The 22,537-nt window shown below is 49.5% G+C and overlaps 1 protein-coding gene across 4 annotated transcripts in view; it reads right to left on the bottom strand.

Moving 5' to 3' along the window:
* Positions 1-22,537, bottom strand: part of LOC105484738 (leucine rich repeat containing G protein-coupled receptor 6) — a 126,150-nt gene that overhangs the window by 63,013 nt on the left and 40,600 nt on the right. For 3 of the 4 annotated variants that reach the window (XM_011746635.2, XM_011746636.2, XM_011746634.2), the window contains exon 4: positions 22,361-22,432. In XM_011746635.2, coding sequence (XP_011744937.2) covers positions 22,361-22,432 — 72 coding nt within the window. Of the gene's footprint in view, positions 1-21,667; positions 21,947-22,360; positions 22,433-22,537 lie in introns of those variants that run through there. The other variant, XM_011746637.3, reaches the window with a different exon arrangement.

Below are 22,537 nucleotides of genomic sequence, written 5' to 3'. Positions count from 1 at the left end.
TTTGGAATAAATTTTAAGGAATAAATTTAACAAAAACAGTGTAAAACCTGTACTCTCAAAACAACAAAACATTGTTGAAAGAAATTAAAGAACACCTAAATAAATGGGAAAATATCCCATATTCATGGATTGGAAGATAATATTGTTAAGATGGCAATACTCAACAAATTGATCTACAGATTCAATGCAACTACTATCACAGTCCTAGTGGCCTTTTTTCAGAAATTGACAAGCTGATTCTAAAATTTATATAGAAATGCAAGGGAGCAAGAATAGTCAAAAAAATCTCGAAAATAACAAAGTAGGAGGACTCACCTTTCCCAATTTCAAAACTTACTACAAAGCTACAGTAATGCAGACCATATAGCACTATATAGTAAGGATAGATATATAGATCAATTGAATAGAATTCAGAGTCCAGAAATAAATTCTTACATTTACAGGCAATTGATGATCAAGAAGAGTGCTAAGACAATTCAATAGGAGAAAATAGGCTTTTTAAAGAATAGCATTTGGAATGACAAAAATGTTGTGCTGGAACAAGTGGATATCTACATGCAAAAGAATGTAGCTGGACCTCTACCTACATTGTGTATGTGTGAACCATATACAAAAATTAAAATGGTTTAAAGACCTAAAACTACTAAATTCTTAGAAAACAACATAGGCATATATCTTTCTGGCCTTGGATTAGACAATGGTTTCTTAGATATAACACCAAAAGTACAACAAACAAACCAAAAAATAGACTAATTGGACTTCATTGAAATTAAAAACTTTTGTGCTTCAGAGGATATTATAAAGAAAGTGAAAAAGACAAAAGACAGAATGGGAGAAAAACATTGTCAAACCATATATCTGATAAGGGCCTTATATCTTTAATATATAAAGAACCGTGACAACTCAACAATCAAAAGACTACCCAGTTAGGAAAGAGGCAAAGGATCTAAATAGACTTTTCTCCAAAGAAGATATACAAATGGCCAATAAGTACATAAAATGATCCTTAACATCATTAGTCATCAGGGAAATGCAAATCAGAACCACAACAAAATACCACTTCACTCCCACTAGGATGGCTATAATAAAAAAGACAATAACAAGTGTTGGCAACAATGTGGAGAAATTGAAATGCCCATACAATACTGGGAGAAATATAAAATGGTGCAGTCACTTTGGAAAAGAGTTTGATAGCATTTCAAAAAGTACATAGAGTTACTGTATGACCCAGCAATTCCATTTCTAGTTATATACCCAGGATAACTGACAACATATGTGTACATAAAGATTTGTACACAAATGTTTTTAGCAGCATTATTCATAATAACCAAAAGGTAGAAACAGCCCAAGTATCCATCAACTGATAAAGAGGTAAAATAAAATGTGATAGATCTCTACCAAGGAATATAATTCAGCTATAAAAAGGAATAAAGTGGTCAGGCGCAGTGGCTCACGCCTGTAATCCTAGCACTTTGGGAGGCTGAGGAGGGCAGATCACCAGAGGTCAGGAGTTCAAGACCAGCCTGGCCAACATGGTGAAACCCCATCTCTACTAAAATACAAAAATTAGCCAGACATGGTGACATGCACTTGTAATCCCAGCTACTCAGGAGGCTGAGACGGGAGAATCGCTTGAACCCGGGAGACAGTGGTTACAGTGAGCCAAGATCGTACCCCTGCACTCCAGCCTGGGTGGCTGAGTGAGACTCTGTCTCAAAAAAAAAAAAAAAAAAGTGCTGTTACATGCATAAATATATACATGGATGAACCTTGAAAACATTATGCTAAGTAAAAAAGCCAGACATTAAAAGCTACATATTGTATTATTCCATTTATATAAAATGTCCAGAACAGGCAAATCCAAAAAGAGACAGAAAGCAGATTACTGGTTGTCAGGGTCTGGGGGAAGATGTGATGGGGAGTGACTGCTAATAAGTAAGGATTTTCTTTTTGGGGTGACAAAAAATATTCTAGACTTATGGGTGATAATTGCACAACTTGGTAAATATGCTAAAAATCACTGAAATGCATACTTTAAAAGAGAGAACTTTATGCTGTGCAAATTATATCTCAATTTTTAAATATTTAAAGCTAAAAGTCTTATAATAGTGATGTATTAGCACAATTTTAAAGAGACAATAAACCAGACGCTGGCATGGTACGTAAAGCAAGCATGTGTGTTTGTAAGAGTATGTGTACTCATAGAGAAATACACAGAAATGTTAACAAGCATTGTGGCTGGGTGGTAGAATTGTGGGCGATTTTTATTTTCTTCTTTTTATTTTTTGTATTTTCTAAATTTTCTACAATGAGTCAGAGCAAAAATAAACATGTTTTTAAAAACAAAGTGCGTCAGTGTATAATTAAGTCCTGGGCTGTTGGAGAGCTGAGCTGAGGGGGGCCGGCCAAGGGAGTGCTCCACGGACTCTGCAGCCTGAGCGGGGAAGGGTGCTGGGGAGGGAGATGAGGAGCAGGCAGTGGAAGGGGACTTGCTTAATTTCACCTGCTCTGTGTCCCACCTTTGCCTGGATTTCCTATCCAATCAGTCACCAGGTCCTGGGAATGGAATCTCAAGGCCACACCCCCTCCTCCTGACCCCAAGGCCACTGCTGTGGTCCAGGCCCCCTCCTGAAGTGATCTCCTAACTGGCCTCACTCATGGCCCATGGCAGAAGCTCTGGGGTCCACTATGGACAGCTAGGTCCACGTGCTTCTCTGGGACACACATCTATCTGTTTCCATGAAAACCCTGTGGTGAACCTCCCTCACCTGTGAGGTAGTCCTTAGCTGGTCATCAAAAGCCATGGTCCTCTCTGCAGACTTATCTGCTACACACAGGTCTTCCTTCAAGCGGGCAGGCAGTGCTACAAGCACAGGAAGCTGTGCCTGCACCACACCAAGCTGCCATTCTCTAAATCAATATCACACCCCATCCCCGTGCCCCCAATTCACTGCCTTCACACTTCACTCAGGCTTTCCCTCCTAGCAAAAGATGTCTTTTCAACTCTTTTCTCTTTCTTTTTTTTTTTTTTTTTTTTGAGACGGAGTCTCGCTCTGTGGCCCAGGCTGGAGTGCAGTGGCCGGATCTCAGCTCACTGCAAGCTCTGCCTCCCGGGTTTACGCCATTCTCCTGCCTCAGCCTCCCGAGTAGCTGGGACTACAGGTGCCCGCCACCTCGCCCGGCTAGGTTTTTGTATTTTTTAGTAAAGACGGGGTTTCACCGTGTTAGCCAGGATGGTCTCGATCTCCTGACCTCGTGATCCGCCCGTCTCGGCCTCCCAAAGTGCTGGGATTACAGGCTTGAGCCACGGCGCCTGGCCTTCTCTTTCTTTTTCTCTTTGTGTGTGTGTGTGTGTGTGACATACAGACAGAGTCTCACTATGTTACAGCCCAGGTTGTTCTTCAACTCCTGAGTTCAAGAGATCCTTCCTCCTCAGCCTCCCAAAGTACTATTACAGGTATGAGTCACCTCATTCAGCATCTACCAGTTCAACTCCTATTCTACCTTCAAAACTGGCACAGTGCTGGCACATTCACCCAGCAAATAGTTGCTCCTCCCCTTCCCACAGCACTCTGGACTTTGCATATGTACCTGCTGTATTTATTCTAGCATGTACTATTTGTGAACATGTCTCACAGTCCTTATTTGGTAACGAACTCACTGAAGGCAGGCACATCAGCGCCTGGCATGGGGAAGTGTACAACACGGATCCGCAGAATGCAAACATAATGGAAGGAATGACCTACATTCACTCACGGCAGGGGCAACTCACCACCAGAGGGACCATTTCTGAGGTCAGGGGTGGAGGAAGTATCTTTTCCTTCCTGGATAATCTAGTTTTTCAGCAAAGCCTGACCAGAGGTGAGGAACCCCTCAAGTCTATCCCACTCCAGCTCCTCACAGTCAAGAGTTTCTCTGAGCTGCACAAAGCGTCCTGCCTCAGGCTCCCTCCCTGGTGGAAAATGATGTGGTAGGAGCCAGTTCTGGAGATTAGGCTAACAAGAATAGTAGGCTGGGTGCGGTGGCTCATGCCTGTAATCCCAGCACTTTGGGAGGCCAAGGCGGGCAGATCACTAGGCCAGGAGACCGAGACAGTCCTGGCTAACACGGTGAAACCCCGTTTCTACTAAAAATACAAAAAATCAGCCAGGTGTGGTGGCACGTGCCTGTAGTCCCAGCTACTTGGAAGGCTGAGGCAGGAGAATTGCTTGAACCCAGGAGGCAGAGGTTGCAGTGAGCTGAGATTGGGCCACTGCACTCCAGCCTGGGCAACAGAGCGAGACTCCATCTCAAAAAAAAAAAAAAAAAGAATAGTAGGACCATCTTGGCCAGGTGCAGTGGCTCACGCCTGTAGTCCCAGCACTTTGGGAGGCCGAGGTGGGTGGATCATGAGGTCAGGAGTTCGAGACCAGCCTGACCAACATGGTGAAACCTCACTTCTACTGAAAATACAAAAAATTAGCCGGGAGTGGTGGTGGGCACCTGTAATCCCAGCTACTCGGGAGGCTGAGGCAGGAGAGGAGAGTCGCTTGAACCCAGGAGGTGGAGATTGCAGTGAGCCGAGATCGCACACTGCACTCCAGCCTGGGCAATAGAGCAAGACTCCATCTCAAAAAAAAAAAAAAAAAAGAATATTAGGACCATCAGTTATCATGCACTCAGGATGTACCTGGCATTGTGCTAAGTCTTTCTATACGTCATCTCATGAGTCTTCAAAACAACCACTTTATTATTCCCAGTTTATAGATTACAAAAATGAGGCTCAGAATGTTTGGACAATTTGGTTATGATCCTTTATCTAGAAAATGGCAGAGCTGGTTTTCACAGAAAAGCAGCACTATTTTCAGAGACCCTAAAATCACACACCACCCTTTCAGCTAAAAGGAGACAGATTATTTGGGCTGCCACATAATATCGCGGCTCCCCAGACTGAGCCATGACTCGAGTGTGCTGGCCCCTATGTCTGGATGTCTTCCTGCTGGGTGTGTTGAAGCCCTCGATTAAGGGGCGTGGTGAGAGTGCCCATGCATGTGCCTGACACAATGCTTGGCACCCAGCAAATGCTCCCTACGGCTTACTTTCCTTCTTCCCTCTGGCTTTAAAGTCTCAGAGCAGTCTAGACACAGTCAGATTCAGGACGCTTGTCAGGGAGAGAGAGGAGACAGGAAGCATACCCATCTGGTTTGGGCTGGGCATGGAGCCCTTTCTCAAACTTTTCAGACTTGCCAAAAGGCTACCATTTAGTGTCCCAATCCCACAAGTCCGAAACCAGATCTCTAGGCAGTACCTAAAGGCTATGTATTGTCAGTGCCCTGTTCCTTTCCACAACCTGAATTCTTGTCAGGTTCTTCTCCATGCCTCTGGCAGCAGGTAGTTGCTGGCAGACTCTGGTCCAGCAGGGCATTTGGCTCAGCGGGTGCTGGCTGAATTACAGAGCAATCCTGCTGCTAACCGCCCATGGTACCTTTCATCTACGGGAGCCCAGGGCCTGCACCTACTTTACAGATGGGAAAGCCAAGGCGAAGAGACAAGAAATAGTTATAAAGAGTGAGGATGCCTGGTTCTGGTATTTAGTGTTCCCCATGTGTTCCCCAGCAGGCCCAGAGTCAGATGGAATTATTCTAGGGGGGCTTCCTGGAGGAGATGAGGGCTGTATTGGTGCAAGCAGTGTAGTCAAGGCTTCGCAGAAAGGAAAAGGAAAGACTTCCTAGTCTGAGAAACAGCTTAAGCCAAGGCACGGAGGTAGAAGGACAGGCTTGGGGAGGTAGGGGGAAGAAGGGGAAGTGGCTTCGCTGGAGTAGAGAGCAGGGTATAGGTGAAAACAGGTATAATTTAAAGGAAGATTTGCCCCAGCTGGTCAGCAGTCTGTGGGTGGTTTCTGATCAGAGGAGTGAGATGACGTAAGTGGTGCCATGTGATGACTTGGAGGAGCCCTGGGCACCCCCTTCACCACACCCTCTCCAACCTATTTCACCTCAACAAAAGGCAGAACTAAGAATCCGGGGACTATTCGTTTGCCTCCAGTCTCCCCCTCATCCCCTCAGTCTGACACACACCAGTCTGGCCCCTCCCTCGTCAGTCCTCCTTCTCCCTCCTCTTCTCTCTCTTTCCCCTTTCCCTCTCCACTTTCCCATCTCCTCTCCCTTCCAGGTGGGCTCCCCTCCAGCCTCCCACACTCTAGATGTTCTGAGGCGGGGGTTACTCTAAGGCCCTTCAGGCCCCCAGTTAGCAGATGTGCAGCTGAGAGGCAGCTAATGGGGACCAGGGGAGGATGCTGGGCTGGGGCTGGGAGCAGAGACAGCTGCATTGGCCCCAAAGGCCTGGTGGCTCCCCGAGGAGCCCAGCAGCCTCATTCCCGTCAGCTGCAGCTGTCAGCAGGAAGGAAAGGGGAAATGGCTGGGGGAGTCCTGCCTGGAGAATAGAGCCTCCTGGCTTCCCAGCTGGGAGGGATCTGAGGCTTCCTCTTCTTCCCTCTCCTGCTCCCCACACCCCAACCTGGAGCTCTGGAAATGGTGAGTGCCCCTATGTAGTCTTCAATGCTGCACCTGTAGCCCCTGCCTCTCCTTTCCCCACGAAGGCTCAGGGGCTGCAGGGACACAGATCATCCTCACATAGCAGGTAATTCTAAATAATGTGATTGTTGGCTGCAGAAGACACTGGATGGCTTTTTTTAAATAACAAGTTTCTTTTCCCATTCCTGTTTTATTTAGGGTGATCCATATACGAGTGTGCAGGCTCTGACAACACACTATCAGACACTGGAGGCCTGCAGCCTCCTTATATACCTTCTCTCTGTGAATTCACAGCACAGAGAGCCAGTGCTTGCAACAGCAAGCCAATAGCATTGCCTATATCAGGCCGTCATCCATGATCATCTCTTTTTAACCCCCTTGGGTAGCTTTCCTGCTTTTACTCCCCTCTCAGCTCTGTCTGTTATGCCACCTCCCCGAAACATGACAGCAGAGGGCAGGCAGGGCCCTTCTCCCCCAGGTCTGTTCTTCCTCAGAACTTCTTGGGTGTTCTGAGGAAGAACGTAGAGGAAGGGGGAACCAGGGAGTTATGGCAGAAAAAGCATGGACTCAGGAATCAAGACGTACCTGAGTTTAAATTCAAGCTCCAGATCTTACAGATTGTGGGTTACCAAGCAAATTACGTAACCTCTCTGGTCCTGTTTTCCCATTCATTAAAATGTACAATTATAAGCAAAGACCACTCGGTGCCTACTATGTGCCACATATTGTACTGGCAATGGGGAATCCTGAATTTTAAAAAAGGACATCCAGTCTGGGTGTGGTGGTTCACTTCTGTAATCCCAGCACTGTGGGAGGCCAAGGCTGGCAGATCACCTGAGGTCAAGAGTTTGAGACCAGCCTGGCCAACATGGTGAAACCCCATCTCTACTGAAAATACAAAAATTAGCTGGGTGTGGTGGCAGGCGCCTGTAATCTCAGCTACTCAGGAGGCTGAGGCAGGAGAAACGCTTGAACCTTGAAAGTGGAGGTTGCAGTGAGCCAAGATTGTACCACTGCACTCCAGCCTGGGTGACAGAGTGAGACTCTGTCTCAAAATAATAAATAAATAGTAAAAATAAAAAATAAATTAAAAAATAAAAAAGGACACTCAGACTCCACCCCCGTGGAACTCAGGGTATAGAGGGAAACAGGATGAGATGAGATAAGAGAGTAACAGTAGGATTGCAGGCTGTTCTGGGAGTGCAGCACAGAGGCAGCTGAATGAATCAGAAAAGGCCTCCTTCAGGAGGAGACATTCAAGCTAAGACCTAAAGGATGAGTAGGAGGTGAGAAGGATGAATTAGGCTGGTGAGAAGAAGGAGAATTAGAAGCAAGCATTCCAGGCAGAGGGAACAGCAAAGCACAGGAGCACAGGCTGCAGGCCCAAGGGAACTGCAAGTTACTCAATCTGACAGAGTGGGAGGGGAAGTGGTGAGACATGGGCGGGAGCCAGGTCATGGGTGCATTGTACGTTAGCCAAGGAGTTTGGGCTTTGTCTTCAGGACAATTGGGAGCCAATTGAGAATTTTAAGCAGGGAAGTGACATGATCACATTTGTGTCTTAAGATCCATCTGGTTGCAATGTGGGGAAAAGACTGGAGTAAGTTCAGAGTAGAAGCTGGGGGACCTGTAAGGAGGCTGTTACAGCAGCCCAGGCAAGGGATGATGGCGGGCAGACAAGTGGCCACCAGGAAGTAAGGAGAAGAGGACCTACTCCAGAGCGAACAGGATGTACAGTCACTGGGACTTGACTGATTGGATGCAGTGGTAAAAGAGTTAAGGATGACACCCAAGTCTCCGAATTAGGGAACTAAATGATGTTATTTCTTGAAACAGAGCATGTGGAGAAGGAATATGCATGGGAGATGATGGGCTTACTTTGAGAAATGTTCAGTTTGAAAGTTTGAAGCCCCGTGAGTCATGCAAGTGGAGACTCCAATAGGTCGTTCATTGTACCAATCTAAGCTAAAGCTAAGGCTTGAGAACCATCAGTTCACAGGTAGTTACTGAGTCCACAGGCAGATGAGAAACTCCCAGGGAGAAACTGAGGCACAGATAGGGCAGAGCCCCCAAAGAATTGTGCCATTTATAGGATGGCCAGGGGAAGAGGAGCTTGCAAAGAGAATCGAGGAGTGACTAGAGAGGAGAGATCTAGGAGAAGGGGTTCTCCTTACAGAAGGCACAGGAAGAAAGGACTTTAAGGAGAGAGCGGGCAACATTATCACATGCTGCTATGCAATCAAATAAGGGCCGGAAAGCACCTTATCGGAAGGGTAAGAATGCTTCACCTGTTGATGAAGAACTGATGGACACCACTGGCGTGGACTGTGAAGGGGAGGAGAGAGCGAAGTCAGGAGTCGGCTGCAGTGGAGCCTCAGTGAGTGGTACCGGTGGCCCTGCTGCTGAATGGAGATCAGCCTGAGGAAGGTGCCTGGTATCTGTCATGCAGGAGATGCTCAAAGAAAGTTTCTTTCCTCTTTCCCTCCATTCCAACTCCTGCCTTCTCTCCTATTCCCAACTGTGGTGCCTTGGCTCCCAGGATAGGGATGGGGCCAGGGTCACCTCTGCTGATGGTCCTCTGTGGCCTCCAGCCCCAGAAAGGTGCGCACTCCCTACTCACCATGCAATAAAGGCAGGACACCTTCCAGAGAAAAAGTGGAATTCTTCTAGGAAACATGGGGAGGGTAGAGAGAACCAGACTTGCCCTATTTCCTCGGAGAAGAGATTGTTTTGCAAGGGGACAGCAACGATGTCCTCTCTGTGGGCTGCCAGGGCCCTGAAGGCACTGCATCCTTTCAGTGACTGTCACCCCACAGCAGCACATCCCACCAAACACCATGGGCCTTGCTTCTCCCTCTCCATAGTCCAGACCCCTCCCAGGACCCTCAGAGCCCTCCAGACCAGGCCTTGCTGGAGTCATTTAAGGGAGAGCAGAGGAAGGAGCTGGCTCCAAGTCCCAAAACAGGTGTTAGGGTGGTGAGGGAGGGACGCAACTTTGGCAAGAGTCCCCCGGATGGGGTCACATTCCAGAACAACTGATCTTAGAGCCATCTGGTTGCAGTGGTCACAGAGGCTCATAAATAGATCATCCCCTTCCAGAGCCAAAGCATCTGCAGGCCTGGTCTGGGTTCCAGCTAGCTGCAGCGTCACCACTGATTCACTGGGCGACACTGGGAAGTCACTTCCTTTCTCAACTGCTTGGTTTCCTCACCTGCAAAAGAGTCAGTTGGACTGAGTGACCTCCATGACGCCTTCCAGCCCCAGTATTCTAAGGTCCTGTGGTCTCAGGAGGGCAACCTCCACCCACGCAGCCTCAGCCGGTGGCCAGGGCAGGAGCCCGGTGTGCTTGCCGCCTTTTCCGGTTGCTGTGTGGATTTCCACCCTCCAGCAAGTGGCTGGCAGCCACCTGGGCTCCAACAGCTCATAAACAGATGGAAAATTACTCATACACTCTCGAAAAAGATCACACTTTCCCAGCCCCCGACCCTTCTTCTCTCATCAGGATGGCTGAGGCACAGGGGAGGAGGAGGGGGCAGGCAATGGCTCCAGGGGTGTGGCCAGTGGAAGGCTGCTGCAGGCCACAGGTGCTGGCTCCACTCTTCCTGGCTGCAGCCTGAGCTTTCTCTCACCTCTCTGGGATTCTCTAAGGATACTCCCAGAAAACATCATGAAGGGATCAGAGTGAGATGGTCATATACTTTCTCTTGCCCCCAGGCCAGGTGAGGAGAGTGTGACTCTAACATACCTTCCCAAGAAGGTACTCTAGCCTTTTCCCCTTTGTGTGGTATAGACAACTAGGAAGTTCTTCCCAAAGTCTAACCTTTATCTGTCCAACTGCATCGCCCAAGAGGTCATCCAGTACCTTTCACTGCCTCCAAGTGGGTCCACAACCAAATCAGTCTAAACCTTACATTTCCATCCCACGTGTACAAGTGACTGCAGGGGTACAAAAAAGGGGTTCTAAGGGTTGAAGACTTTCTGCAGAAAGTCCTTAGGGCCTAGGGGACAGACCTACGGACAGCTGATAATGATTGCTGTCCATCTCAGCTGAGGTTGGGAGAGGATGCAGAATGTCCCAGAAGCTCCTGAACAAAAGAACAGTGATTCACAATTTTGAATTGCATACTAATCCCCTGGGGGGTGGAAGGATGGGTCCTGTTAAAATGCAGAATCTGCATCAGCAGGTCTGAGGTTCTGCACTTACAACATACTCCCAAGTGATGCCGATGCTGCTGGCCCATGAAGCTCACTTTGAGGGGCAAGGATTGGAGCAGTGGCTCCCAAACCTAGCTCTGCATCAGAATCACCTGGGAAGATTTTTTTTTTTAAATCCAGATTCTTGGGCCCCAGCCCTAAAGATTCCAGTTCAGGAAGTCTGAGAAGGGGTCTGGGGATCTACACTTTATAGCTTCCCTAGTGCTGTGAGGTAGACAGCTTTGGGAACTAGACCTCAAGGGTCCCTCACAGCTGCCCTTCTGCATAAAGTCATGGCTAAGAGCATGCATGAGCTTGGTATTCAGATGAACCATTTTACCAAGTGATCAATTCCCTATATCTTCACTTCCCCATCTATAAAAAGGGATCACAGGACCTCCTTTAGAGGCTTGTTGCAAGGAACGAGGTAGTCTGCCAAGGATTAGCCTAGAGCCTGGTAACATTGTAAGCACTCACCAAATATTAACTACCAATATGATTTTTATTACACGCACTGTGCTTCACCTGGTTTTCATCATTTTAGTCAACTCTCTTTTAGCTTTTATATACACATTTTACATCATGTTCGCTTGCACTGACTTTTCTGTCACAGAAATTTAAGTGCACAGAATGGGAGAATGTATGGGAAGGGAGGGATGAAGATGGGGTCTTGGTGTATCTAATATTCCTACATCAGACCAAGAGCTGCTGAAAAGGCAGGGCCCTTGTTTTATTATTTATCTGAGTATCTCTTGTGTTAGGCATTTCAAGCACTCGTCAAAGTTTACAAAAACAAACAGATGGACAGAGGGATGGGGGATGGATAGATGGATGGATGGAGGGATGGGGAATGGATGGTGGATAGATGAAGGGAGAGAGGGATGGAGGGAGGGAGAGATAGGGATGGAGGAAAGGGGGATGGATGGATGGAGGGAGGGATGGAGGAATGGGGGAGGGAGGGATGGGGGATGGATGAATGGATAGATGAAGGGAGGGAGGGATGGATGAATGGATGGAGGGAGGGAGGGAGAGACAGAGGCAGGGAGGGATGGGGGTGGATTAATGGATAGATGAAGGGAGGGATGGATGGATGGATGGATGGATGCATGGATGAATGGATGGATGGACAGAGACACACCAATAGTTTGGTCTCCTCTTCCCTCCTGAGAGACCCAAAATTCAGGCCAGGGCTCTGCACTGGCATCAGCTGCTCAGGAAGGGGCAATAATACAAGAGTAAGGAGAGGTGAGGAGAAACCATGCCTCTGTCCTCTCCCCATGGGGGAGGGATCACCCACCTCCTGGCCCCGCCTGGGGGCTTAATTGCACCTACACCAAATCTGAGCTTTCAGTTCGCAACACCCGGGGTGCTCTTGCCTCAGGCCTTTCAGGCCTTGGCCTGCTTGAGCTCTGTGGGGCGCAGAGGGCACGAACGGTCCAGTCAGAGGAGAACATTCTGGCCCAAGGCGGCCTCAGCACCATAGCCAGAGAGGGCCAGTAGGAAGGCTGAGGAGCCCCACAAGTCTGAGCTGAGGTGCCTCCGGTGGGGCCGAGGCCCCGCACTGCTCCTGGGTGGCCCAACTTGGGCCAACTCTGTCCCAGACCGGCATTTACGGCTGAATCACCCCTGATCCCCTGGACCAGCCCACCACGAACACTCTCCTAGCATCTCTCAGGAGCCAAATTACCCATGTTCAGACGCTTGTGGGCTACAGGGGGCTGCCCGCCCGCCCACCCACCCACCTCAGAGCAGCCTCTGCCCCAAACACATGTGGTAATCAACTCCCGGAACCTTGGGAAGATCCAAATACAGTAGCATATAATCACGGAGCCCAAAATAGCCATGCCAGGGAGGCCATCTGCCACCTCGTGCATCCCTGGGGACCCCTTGGCTGGGCCCTACAGCACAGCTGGGCCTTAGGGCCCTCTGGCTGGCAGGCAGGATGGGTGGTGCCAACAGGGTTCACAAGATCACCTGTACAGCTTGCAGGCAGATTTTGGAGGGGGCTTTTCCACAGCAGACTGGGCATCTTTAGGACGAGGCCTTAGATCAGAGCACCCCAGACCTCGGCCTTGTTGCCCTTGTTGCTCCCTTCTCCATCCAGCTCTGGGCCTCACTTGGCCAGATGCCCCCATGGTGGGCACAGCCGGCTCAGGGCTACTGCCCACTCTAATCCTCCTGTTTTCTTTTTCCTGACTCTAGCCTCAGCTTCTCACCCCTAAGTGCTCTCTCACAGGGTCCAGGCCCACTTCCCTTCCTCCCCTTGTAGTGGGTGAAATGGAGGACCCAGAAGATATACAACTCCCAGAACCTGTAAATGGGACCTTATTTAGAAAAGGGGCCCTTGCAAATGTATTAAGGATCTTGGGGTGAGATGGTCAGGATGATCCAGGTAGACCCTAAATCCAATGATAAGTAACCTTATCAGAGACCACAGAGAGACACAAAGAGAAAGAGGAGAAGGCCACATGAAGGCAGACGGCAGAGACTGGAGTGATGCAGCCACAAGGAACCCCAGCAGCCGCTGGAAGCTGGAAAAGGCAAAGAAGGACGCACCCCTAGTGCCCTCAGAGGTACCGCAGCCCTGCTGACACCTTGATTTAGAACTTCTGGCCTCAGAACAATGAATGAATGCATTTCAATTGTTTTAAGCCACCCAGTTTTTGATGTTTTGTTAAGGCAGCCCTGGCATACCAATACCACATCCTTTTCTTCTATAACAATGGTCCTTAATTTTCAGTGTGTGTCAGAATTACCTGGAGAGCTTGTTAAGATACAGGTGGCTAGGCCGGGCATGGTGGTTCAAGCCTGTAATCCCAGCACTTTGGGAGGCCAAGGCAGGCAGATCACGAGGTCAGGAGTTCGAGACCAGCCTGGCCAGTATGGTGAAACCCCATCTCTATTAAAAATACAAAAAAATTAGCTGGGCATGGTGGCACGCGCCTATAGTCCCAGCTACTTGGGAGGCTGAGGCAGGATAATTGCTTGAACCCGGCAGGTAGAGGTTGCAGTGAGCCGAGATCGTACCACTGCACTCCAGCCTGGGTGACAAAGCAAGAGTCTGTCTCAAAAAAAAAAAAAAAAAAAAAGACTACTTTTAATTCTCATCGTTAGTCCTTCACCCAAGGACAATTTCCTTGTCACCGCCCGCCCCCACCACCAACCCCATGATGTCTTCCTCCTTTCCTTGGTGCTCAAGAGATCCAAAAAAAATGACTCCTTGAGAAAAATCCCCAATTTCATGCACAACAGGCTCCTTCTCTTGGAATCACCCAGGCCTCCCACTTGGGCCCTCTTGGAGATTTGCTTCCAGGAGGCCGTGAGTGGTAAGGTCAGTCATGGTTGGGCTCTTCTCCCGACACCACAAGAGCCTCCTTAGCTCCATCCCGGCTTTATCTCTAACCCACTGGGGAATCTCAGGAAAGTCACCTCCTGCTCTACACCTCCCCTGCAGGTCTGTCTGTAAAATGGGGCGATAACTGCATTGCTACTCCTCACAAGGGAAGATAGAAGAGCCATTTCTGGTGAAAAGCTCCTAGAAATGTCTTAATGCTGTTCGTAAGAAGATGGTTATTAGGCAAGACCAGCCTCAGGCGCTCTCTTGTGGACTCTTTGAGGGTGCTGATCAAGGCCAAGGGTCTCAGGGCTCAATGCTGATACTACAGTGTTCACATCCCCTACCTCCCCAGGCAGCCAGAACCATTCCCTCAACCCAGGCTCCCCTTAACTCTAGAATACCTAGGGTAATGACAGAAATAGGGCAATCCAGGAGCCCCAGGCATGCCCCAGCAGAGCTCACAACCCAAGGTCAGCTCTGAGAGCAGGTGCCTTGGAAATACCATGGTTCCCGAGCCCCACTGATGGGCAACTTCCCAAGGCTTGTCATCTCATTCAGCCCACCTCAGAATTGCTTGAGAGGCAGCCCAGCACCACAGTCAAATGCATGGACTCTGGGCCAGGCTGCCTGACTTTTGACCCTGGCTCTGCTCTAAGTCACTTTATGGCTCTGTGCCTCAGTTTACTCCTCTATAAAATGGGGATGATAAGATATCCAGCAGTAGCCATCCCAGAGAAGTACTGTGAGGATTAAGTGAGAAAATAAATGCAATGGCTTGCACATGGAAAGTGCCATGTAAGTGTTGGTGATTGTTGTTCGCCTGCCCTTGGGCTTTAGTCTGGGGGTACCATAGCCCTTTGGAGGGCGATCAGAGGCAAGAGATGAGGGAGACCTGCTCAGAGGTCCCTTGCTTTTGGTTCTCTCTGGGAACACTGCCAATCCCTCCTAAGAACTCCAGCACTGGACAAAATGGTTCAGCCATTTTCTCCTGGAGCAGCTCAGGTCTTTCCTCCTCATCTCAACTCACAGCATTCCCAGGAGACTGGAAGGGTTCAAAAAAGATACTTTCCATTGCACAGTAAGGGAAACTGAGACCCAGAGAGAGCAAGCACCCAGTAAGCATAAACAATTCAAGAGCAGAGCCAGTAACCCCATTAGGAAGTTCCTGTACCTCTATGCATGACATTCACTTGGGACACCTGTCTGCCAATTATCCCACTGGACGCTCTCCTTTTAGAGATAGAGAACCTTGGGCTCAGAGAGAGGAAGTGACTTGCCATGGCCTCGTAGCTAGTTAGTGATAGAGCTAGGACTTGAACCCAAGTCTCTGGATCCTAAAGATTATAGCTTTAGGAGATGCATTAAAGGATAGGGGTTAAGAACCTGGTACTTTGGAGGTGGAGCTAAACTAAGTTCCAGCTCTGTTACATCCTAGCTGTGTGACCTCAGGCAAGTTGCTTAACTCCTCTGGGTTTTAGTTGCCTCATCTATAAAATGGGAATAACAGACACTATTTACAGGGCTTTGGGGATTAAATGAGATATACGAATGTGCTTAGCATATGTGCGAAGAGGGAGCCACTCCTCCTTCCCATGTCACCTGAGCCCAGCTGCCTTCCTTGGCCCACAAGCACACCAGCACATCATTTTTTTTTTTTTTTTTTTTTTTTTTTTTTTGAGACGGAGTCTCGCTCTGTCGCCCAGCCCAGGCTGGAGTGCAGTGGCGCGATCTCGGCTCACTGCAAGCTCCGCCTCCTGGGTTCACGCCATTCTCCTGCCTCAGCCTCCCGAGTAGCTGGGACTACAGGCGCCCACAACCGCGCCCGGCTAATTTTTTGTATTTTTAGTAGAGACGGGGTTTCACCGTGGTCTCGATCTCCTGACCTTGTGATCCGCCCGCCTCGGCCTCCCAAAGTGCTGGGATTACAGGCGTGAGCCACCGCGCCCGGCCACCAGCACATCATTTATCCACCCTGGCTTCTCCACCTGTTTCCTGTCAGCAGGCAACCAATTTGTTTTGGATTGGCTGGCCTGGGCTGAGAGGGTTGGGATAGTTCTGCCTTGGGTTTCAGTTTGGAGTCTGATACTGCTCTTGATGCATTTCCCCGACTCTAGACAATGTTTGCTAGTTTCATGGGGCTGTCCTTCGCAATTATGCATTTCCCCCCTAGAGTATCCAGGCTTGGGCTGTTTGGCTGTTTTCTCCCATTTATTCTTGCCACTGTGCTTTTCCAACTCTTCTCCTGGGACCAGCCTGCTGGAGTTCCCCAGGACCCAGACCAGCACAGCCCCCACTTCTTCTGCTTTGCCATGTTGTCTCCCCCTTGCCCTGCCTCACCCCCACCCAGTTTCTATTTTCCCCCAGGCTCTGCTGGCTTCCCGCGGTTTCTCTTGGCCTTGGCTCAAGCCTGGCATGACATGTCTGGCATGGCCATTCTCCCCCCTCCCACACTGGTGAGGGAGGAAGCAAGTGTATCCAAGGAGGAAGGTATTGTGGAGCTGGGTGCTGCCTGCTCAGGTGCCAAGCCAAACAGTTTGTGCACCACATACAGCTGGGTCCCTGGGCCTAGAATGCCTGACTGGCCCCTGTTCCCTAGCCCTAGCCCCACTCCTCATTCACACAAACCTACCTCTTACTGTGCCCCCATCTGGTTCTAGCTGGTAGAAAGGGGACCACAGGACTGAACCTTCCCTGAGGCTCCAGGAATGTCCAAAAGAGTTTGCTTAGGTCCCTAAGTGGGCTTGGTCTGATCTGGGAACACATCACCCTAGAAGGGGCACGGTCAGGGGGTGCCCCTGATCCGTTGATTTCCAACAGGAAAGACATTTCCATTTGCTGGTACTCCTTGGGAAGCAGGGAGGTTCACCTAATGAGAGCCATCAAAAGGTAGCTTCTCTTGTAGCCTTTGGAGTTCAACAACTGGGTATAGGCCTGCCATGCCCACTCACCAGCTCTCACTTTGGAAGAGGCCCTGAACTTGTCTGCCTCTATTTCTTCATCTGATAACAGAGATGACAATTATTACAGAGGGGTTTCTGTGAGGAATAAATCAGATAATATATGTAGAACTTCTCATGTAGTTTTAGGGGAGCTTTAGCCCGGCCTTGGACATTAGTCTGGGGGCACAACAGTCCCTTGGAGGAAGGTCAGAGGTATGGAATGATGGATCTCTGCTGGCACACAGGGAAGTCCAAAAAACTGTCATTTTTTCCCACTGTCTCCTTTCAGCCTAGCCACCTGGGCCTGCTTTTACTGTCACTAAGACGGAAGGACCTGAATAAGGTAGAGGAGCACCTTACTGTGGGGCCTGAGGCGGTCTCTCCCTGAATCTCCCAATTTCCAAACACTTAGAACATAACATCTACATAAAGAATCTTTGAGCTAGATTACGGACCTCCCCTCTTCCCACCAACACACACACTGATGTCCTGCAGGTCAACTGACCAATTTTCCAGGTTCTCTAGGATACTTGGTCATCCTGCCTGCAGGCACCACAAACTCAACATGTCCCGGAGGGGCCTCAGCACATCCCCTTTCCCTGCACCCTCCCCAGAGCACTCACCTTCTGCAGTTCATTCATTCTTTCACATCTTTTTTTTTTTTTTTTTTTCCTGAGACAGAGTCTTGCTCTGTTGCCCAGGCTGGAATGCAGTGGCACAATCTCGGCTCACTGCAACCTCTGCCTCCCAGGTTCAAGTGATTTTCGTGCCTCAGCCTCCCAAGTAGCTGGGATAACAGGCACCTGCCACCACGCCCAGCTAATTTTTTGTATTTTTAGTAGAGATGGGGTTTTGCCATGTTTGCCGGGCTGGTCTTGAACTCCTGAGCTCAGGTGATCCACCTGCCTCAGTCTCTCAAAGGGCACGCCTCTCACAGGCGTGAGCCACTGCGCCCAGCCTACACGTTCTTAATAAGCTCTTACCACGTGCCAGACTCTTGCTGATGGTACACCCTGATGTCAAAGCCCAAGAACTGGGTGTCAGTTGAACTTCTCCTCTCCCTCAGCTCCCACATCCAGTCAGCATTATTACTACTAATGATCATTGCAGAAGTAGCAACAAAAGGTGCTGTTCTAATTCTTTTATGTATATTAAATGATTTCATTCTATCCTGTTGAGATACATAGATACTATTATCGCTTCCATTTTACCGATGAAGAAATGGAAACGCAGAGGGTAAGTAGTCTGCCCAGGGTCTTATAGGCAGTAAGTGAGTAAGTGAAGGAGCTGAGAAGTGAACCCAAACAATCCGACTCCAGAGTCTCACTGGAATGACTTCTAGATATTTCTAGTTTGTCCACTTCTCCTTTCACCACTGCCCCTGTCTGTCTTTCCCTTGGCCACTACATGCTGCCTTGCTTTAGGAGCCTCTTCATTGACTTCCCCACCTTCAGACTGCCCCCTATAACTGCTGCCAAGGTAACTTTTCAAAGACACAAACCCTATCACCACCTTGTTTTCCTGCTAAAAGCCCTCCCATGGCTCCCCGCTGTCTTAAGAATAAAGTCCAGGCTGGGCACGGTGGCTCATGCCTGTAATCCCAGCACTTTGGGAAGCTGAGGCAGGTGGATCACGAGGTCAGGAGATCGAGACCATCCTGGCTAACATGGTGAAACCCCGTCTCTACTAAAAATACAATCAAATTAGCCAGGCGTGGTGGCAGGCGCCTGTAGTCCCAGCTACTCCGGAGGCTGAGGCAGGGGAATGGCTTGAACCCGGGAGGCGGAGCTTGCAGTGAGCCGAGATTGCGCCACTGCACTCCAGTCTGGGCAACAGAGCGAGCCTGCGTCTCTAAATAAATAGAATAGAATAGAATAGAATAGAATAGAATAGAATAGAATAGAATAGAAGAGAAGAGAAGAGAAGAGAAGAGAATAGAAGTCCAAATCCTTAGCAAGGTCCTGCCTACTTTTCAGGTAAGACCACTTCTAACTCCAGATCTTTCTCCACTACTGCCCTTCCCACCAGCCGCCCAACACACACACACACACACACACACACACACACACACACACACACACACACACAGAGTTCAGCCAGCCAGACTCACTTCCTTCCAAATTCTCTAGAATTTACTTGTTTCTGAAAGATTCTCCCCGGGCCTGAAAGCTTGAAGGGATGAGTAACTCCTCCCTTCTCAGGCCCATTCGCAAGGCGCACGGCTACTTGCGCCAGCAGCGTGCACCAGCAATATAGCAGAAGCAGGAAAAGAGGCGGCCGGATGACACTTACCCCGAAGATCGAGAAAGAGGCCATCCAGGTACCATGTAGCAGTTACGTCAGACTGAGACACCTCCTGTTTACAGGAGACTATAAACTCCCTGCCCCATCCTCACTTGAGACTGACGCCATTTTAGGCCTCAGCCCATCTGCCCCCAGGCCTGGTTAAAACAGCACGTTGCTCCACACCACCTCGTGTTATCTGTTGGCAAGCTCTCGGGATTCCAACCGATACAAGAACCTTTCAGGTTCTTTCTTAACTTTGTGCCTTTGCAGCGTGTGCTGTTCCCTCTGTCTGAAACGGCATTCCCCGCCTCTTCACCTGATTCATACTAATCTTTCAATGCTCAACTCTGGTTCTGGCACCTCAAAAAATTTTGTTAAAAAAATGGACCTGGGTGCCATAATCGCAGCACTTTGGGAGGCCGAGGCAGGTGAATCACGAGGTCAGGAGTTTGAGACCAGCCTGGCCAATATGGTGAAACCCCGTCTCTACTAAAAATACAAAAATTAGCCAGGCATGGTGGTGCGTGCCTGTAGTCCCAGCTACTTGGGAGGCTGAGGCAGAAGAATCGCTTGAACCCAGGAGGTGGAGGTTGCAGTGAGCTGAGATTGCACCACTGCACTCCAGTCTGGGCGACAAGAGCGAAAACTCCGTCTTGAAGAAAAAAAGGATCAGGCTGGGCACAGTGGCTTACTCCTGTAATCCCAGAACTGTGGGAGGGGAGACCAAGATAGGTGGATTGCTTGGGCTCAGGAATTCGAGACCATCCTGGGCAATATGGCAAAACCAAAACCCTGTCTCTACAAAAACATACAAAAATTAGTTGGGCATGGTAGCGCACGCCTGTAGTCCCAGCTACTCCGGAGGCTAAGGTGGGAGGGTGGCTTGAGCCTAGGAGGTGGAGGTTGCAGTGAGTTGAGATCAGGCCACTGCACTCCAGCCTGGGTGACAGAGTCAGACCCTTTCTCAAAACAAACAAACAAACAAACAAACAGAGGATCAATGACTGGTTAGGTGAACAATCTCACAATAACATCATCATACGTTATAGCTGTATGAAGTCTTTTTTTTTTTTTTTTGCAAATCCCCCTCACATTGACTTTATATTTGATCTTCCCAACACCCTATGAGGCAGGGAAGATAATTATCCCCCACTTGAAGATGGAGAAACTGAGGTGCAGAGAGGCAAATGATACAGTAGTCAAGATCAGAGCCAGGACTTGAAGCCACATTTTTTGTCACACAGGCCAGTGCTCTTCTTGCAGGATTGCAAAAAGCAAAATCTACTCATCTGCCTTATAACTGGGGGAGTGGGGGACTTGACCTCTGTCCCCTGCCCTGTTATGCCCAGGCAAAGGAGAATAATGGGGCTGAAAGTGGAAGCTAATGGTCTGGTTCTCCCAGCCACAAGGGCTGCCCACTTCTCAGAAAGTGTAGGGAAAATTGTCTGCATTGCCCAAAAGCTCCATGTCTAGTCTGAAAGCAAGACCTTTAGAAGCCCCAAGAACTCAGAATATGTGATTCACGATTTAAAAAAAAAAAAAAAAAAAAGTAAACTTAATTAACAACCTTAAAAGTGTGAAGAAGTCCAATGAAAGTCTAATTTTTTTCCCTATGAAATCCTCTTGAGACTGTGGATGAAATGTCAAATTCTTCTCACTCCTCCTCCCTTATTTTTGGATGTCCCTGCTGTGCCGGTGCCCTAGGCAAATGTTTAGTCTGCCCTGCGGGTGGGGAGCAAGCACAGGCTTGCCTGGCCTCTGGTCTTCCGACATTGGCTTCTAGGGGCACACTGGTTTGCCTGGCCCTGTCCAGGGGTGAGGCTGGATGGGAGAGGAGAGGGCTGGGGCCAGACGCCCAGCACTCATTGGGAAGTGGGGGTGGAAGCTGAGAGAGTGTGGGGAGGCAGGTTCTGCCACTGGGGCTGATTGATTGAGCAGCTGAGGATTGCCAGAGACCATACACAGAGGCAGAAAGGTAGAGGGCACCCAGGGAAGGAGTAGGAGAGGAAAGCCCTCACCACAAGTGGGTGTGGCACAGCTGCTAGCCAGGACCCCCACAGCTGGCCCTCTGCATAAGGTGGAATGGGGCCTAAATATCAGACATGGGAAGGAAAGTCACCTTTTCCCACCTCATTTCTCCTTCCACCCAAGGAGAAGTCAGAAGTTGTCTGACTTCCACATCCACAGACTGAACAGCGTCAAAGGCTGAGAATATGAGAGGCCTTTGTCCGGACACACTGCATGCCCACTATAACTCAGTTTCCCCCACTAGCTAACTGCTGTGCCCCAATCCTGCCCCCCAACTTTGACTTCTCCCAAAATATCTGTTCACTTTCCCATCGGATGAAGTTGTACCTGATAATTAAGTTAGGTTCATCAAGCATGTATGAGGCACCTACTGTGTTCCAGGCCTTGGGCTGTGCACTATGTGGATGAAGCCCAGCGGCTCCCACTGGGCTGGGTTACATCACCCTGGAGCACCTGCTCCCGCTTCCACCCTCAGGCTGGGTCTGGCTTCCACCCTCAGGCTGGGTCTGGCTTCCACGATGCCCCTGCTGGACAAGAAGGGAACTACAGGGCTCCTTGGCGAGAGGGATCTATTATGGGTGGCCTGTGAGTCCCTGAGGGCAGTCCCACCCCCAAGTAGAGAAAATGAGTATCTGAGCCTAGCTTCCTTCCCACCCACAACAGAGCCTGGGGCAAGAGCAGGCTAGGTAGAGGAGACAGCCCTTTCCTGATGCTTATTTTGGGCATCAGTCTCCACCCCTAACCCCAGGCTCCAATGGCAGAACGCCAGTCGCCCCAGGACCACTGCCCTGGTGGCCTCACCTAGGGAGGTCCCATTCCCACAGTCCCCCAGTGGGGCCTGGGAGCCCTCCTTTCCTGAAATACGCATAGGAGTGTACACATCCACACACTGATGGCAACAGAAAACCCTGGAGAAACCAAAGCCAGGAGTGGCATGCTGTCTGGAACGTGGTCTGGAAGAGGGGGGCCTGCAGAGGAAAGGGAAAGCTGAGGCAGGGGGCCCTGGGCTGTGACTCAGGCCCCAGGAAGCTGGTGACTCCCAGACCGGCCCTCTAATGACTCACAGCGACTGCAGGCTCGGCAGCTCCCACAGTGCCTCTGCGGGGATTCCTCCCAGCTGGTTGTTCTGAAGCATCCTACGGGGAAAGAGAAAGGGCTTTAAGGACCCACATGGCATGCAGAACTGGGTTGGGGGTGCTGACTCCTCCCTTGAACCCCCAGCCCCAAGCCAGACCTCTCCT

This window comes from Macaca nemestrina, chromosome 1 (assembly GCF_043159975.1).
Source record: "Macaca nemestrina isolate mMacNem1 chromosome 1, mMacNem.hap1, whole genome shotgun sequence".
Lineage (NCBI taxonomy): Eukaryota > Metazoa > Chordata > Mammalia > Primates > Cercopithecidae > Macaca > Macaca nemestrina.
The sequence above is the reverse complement of the archived record's forward strand: the minus strand, read 5'-3'. Positions and strand labels throughout refer to the sequence as shown.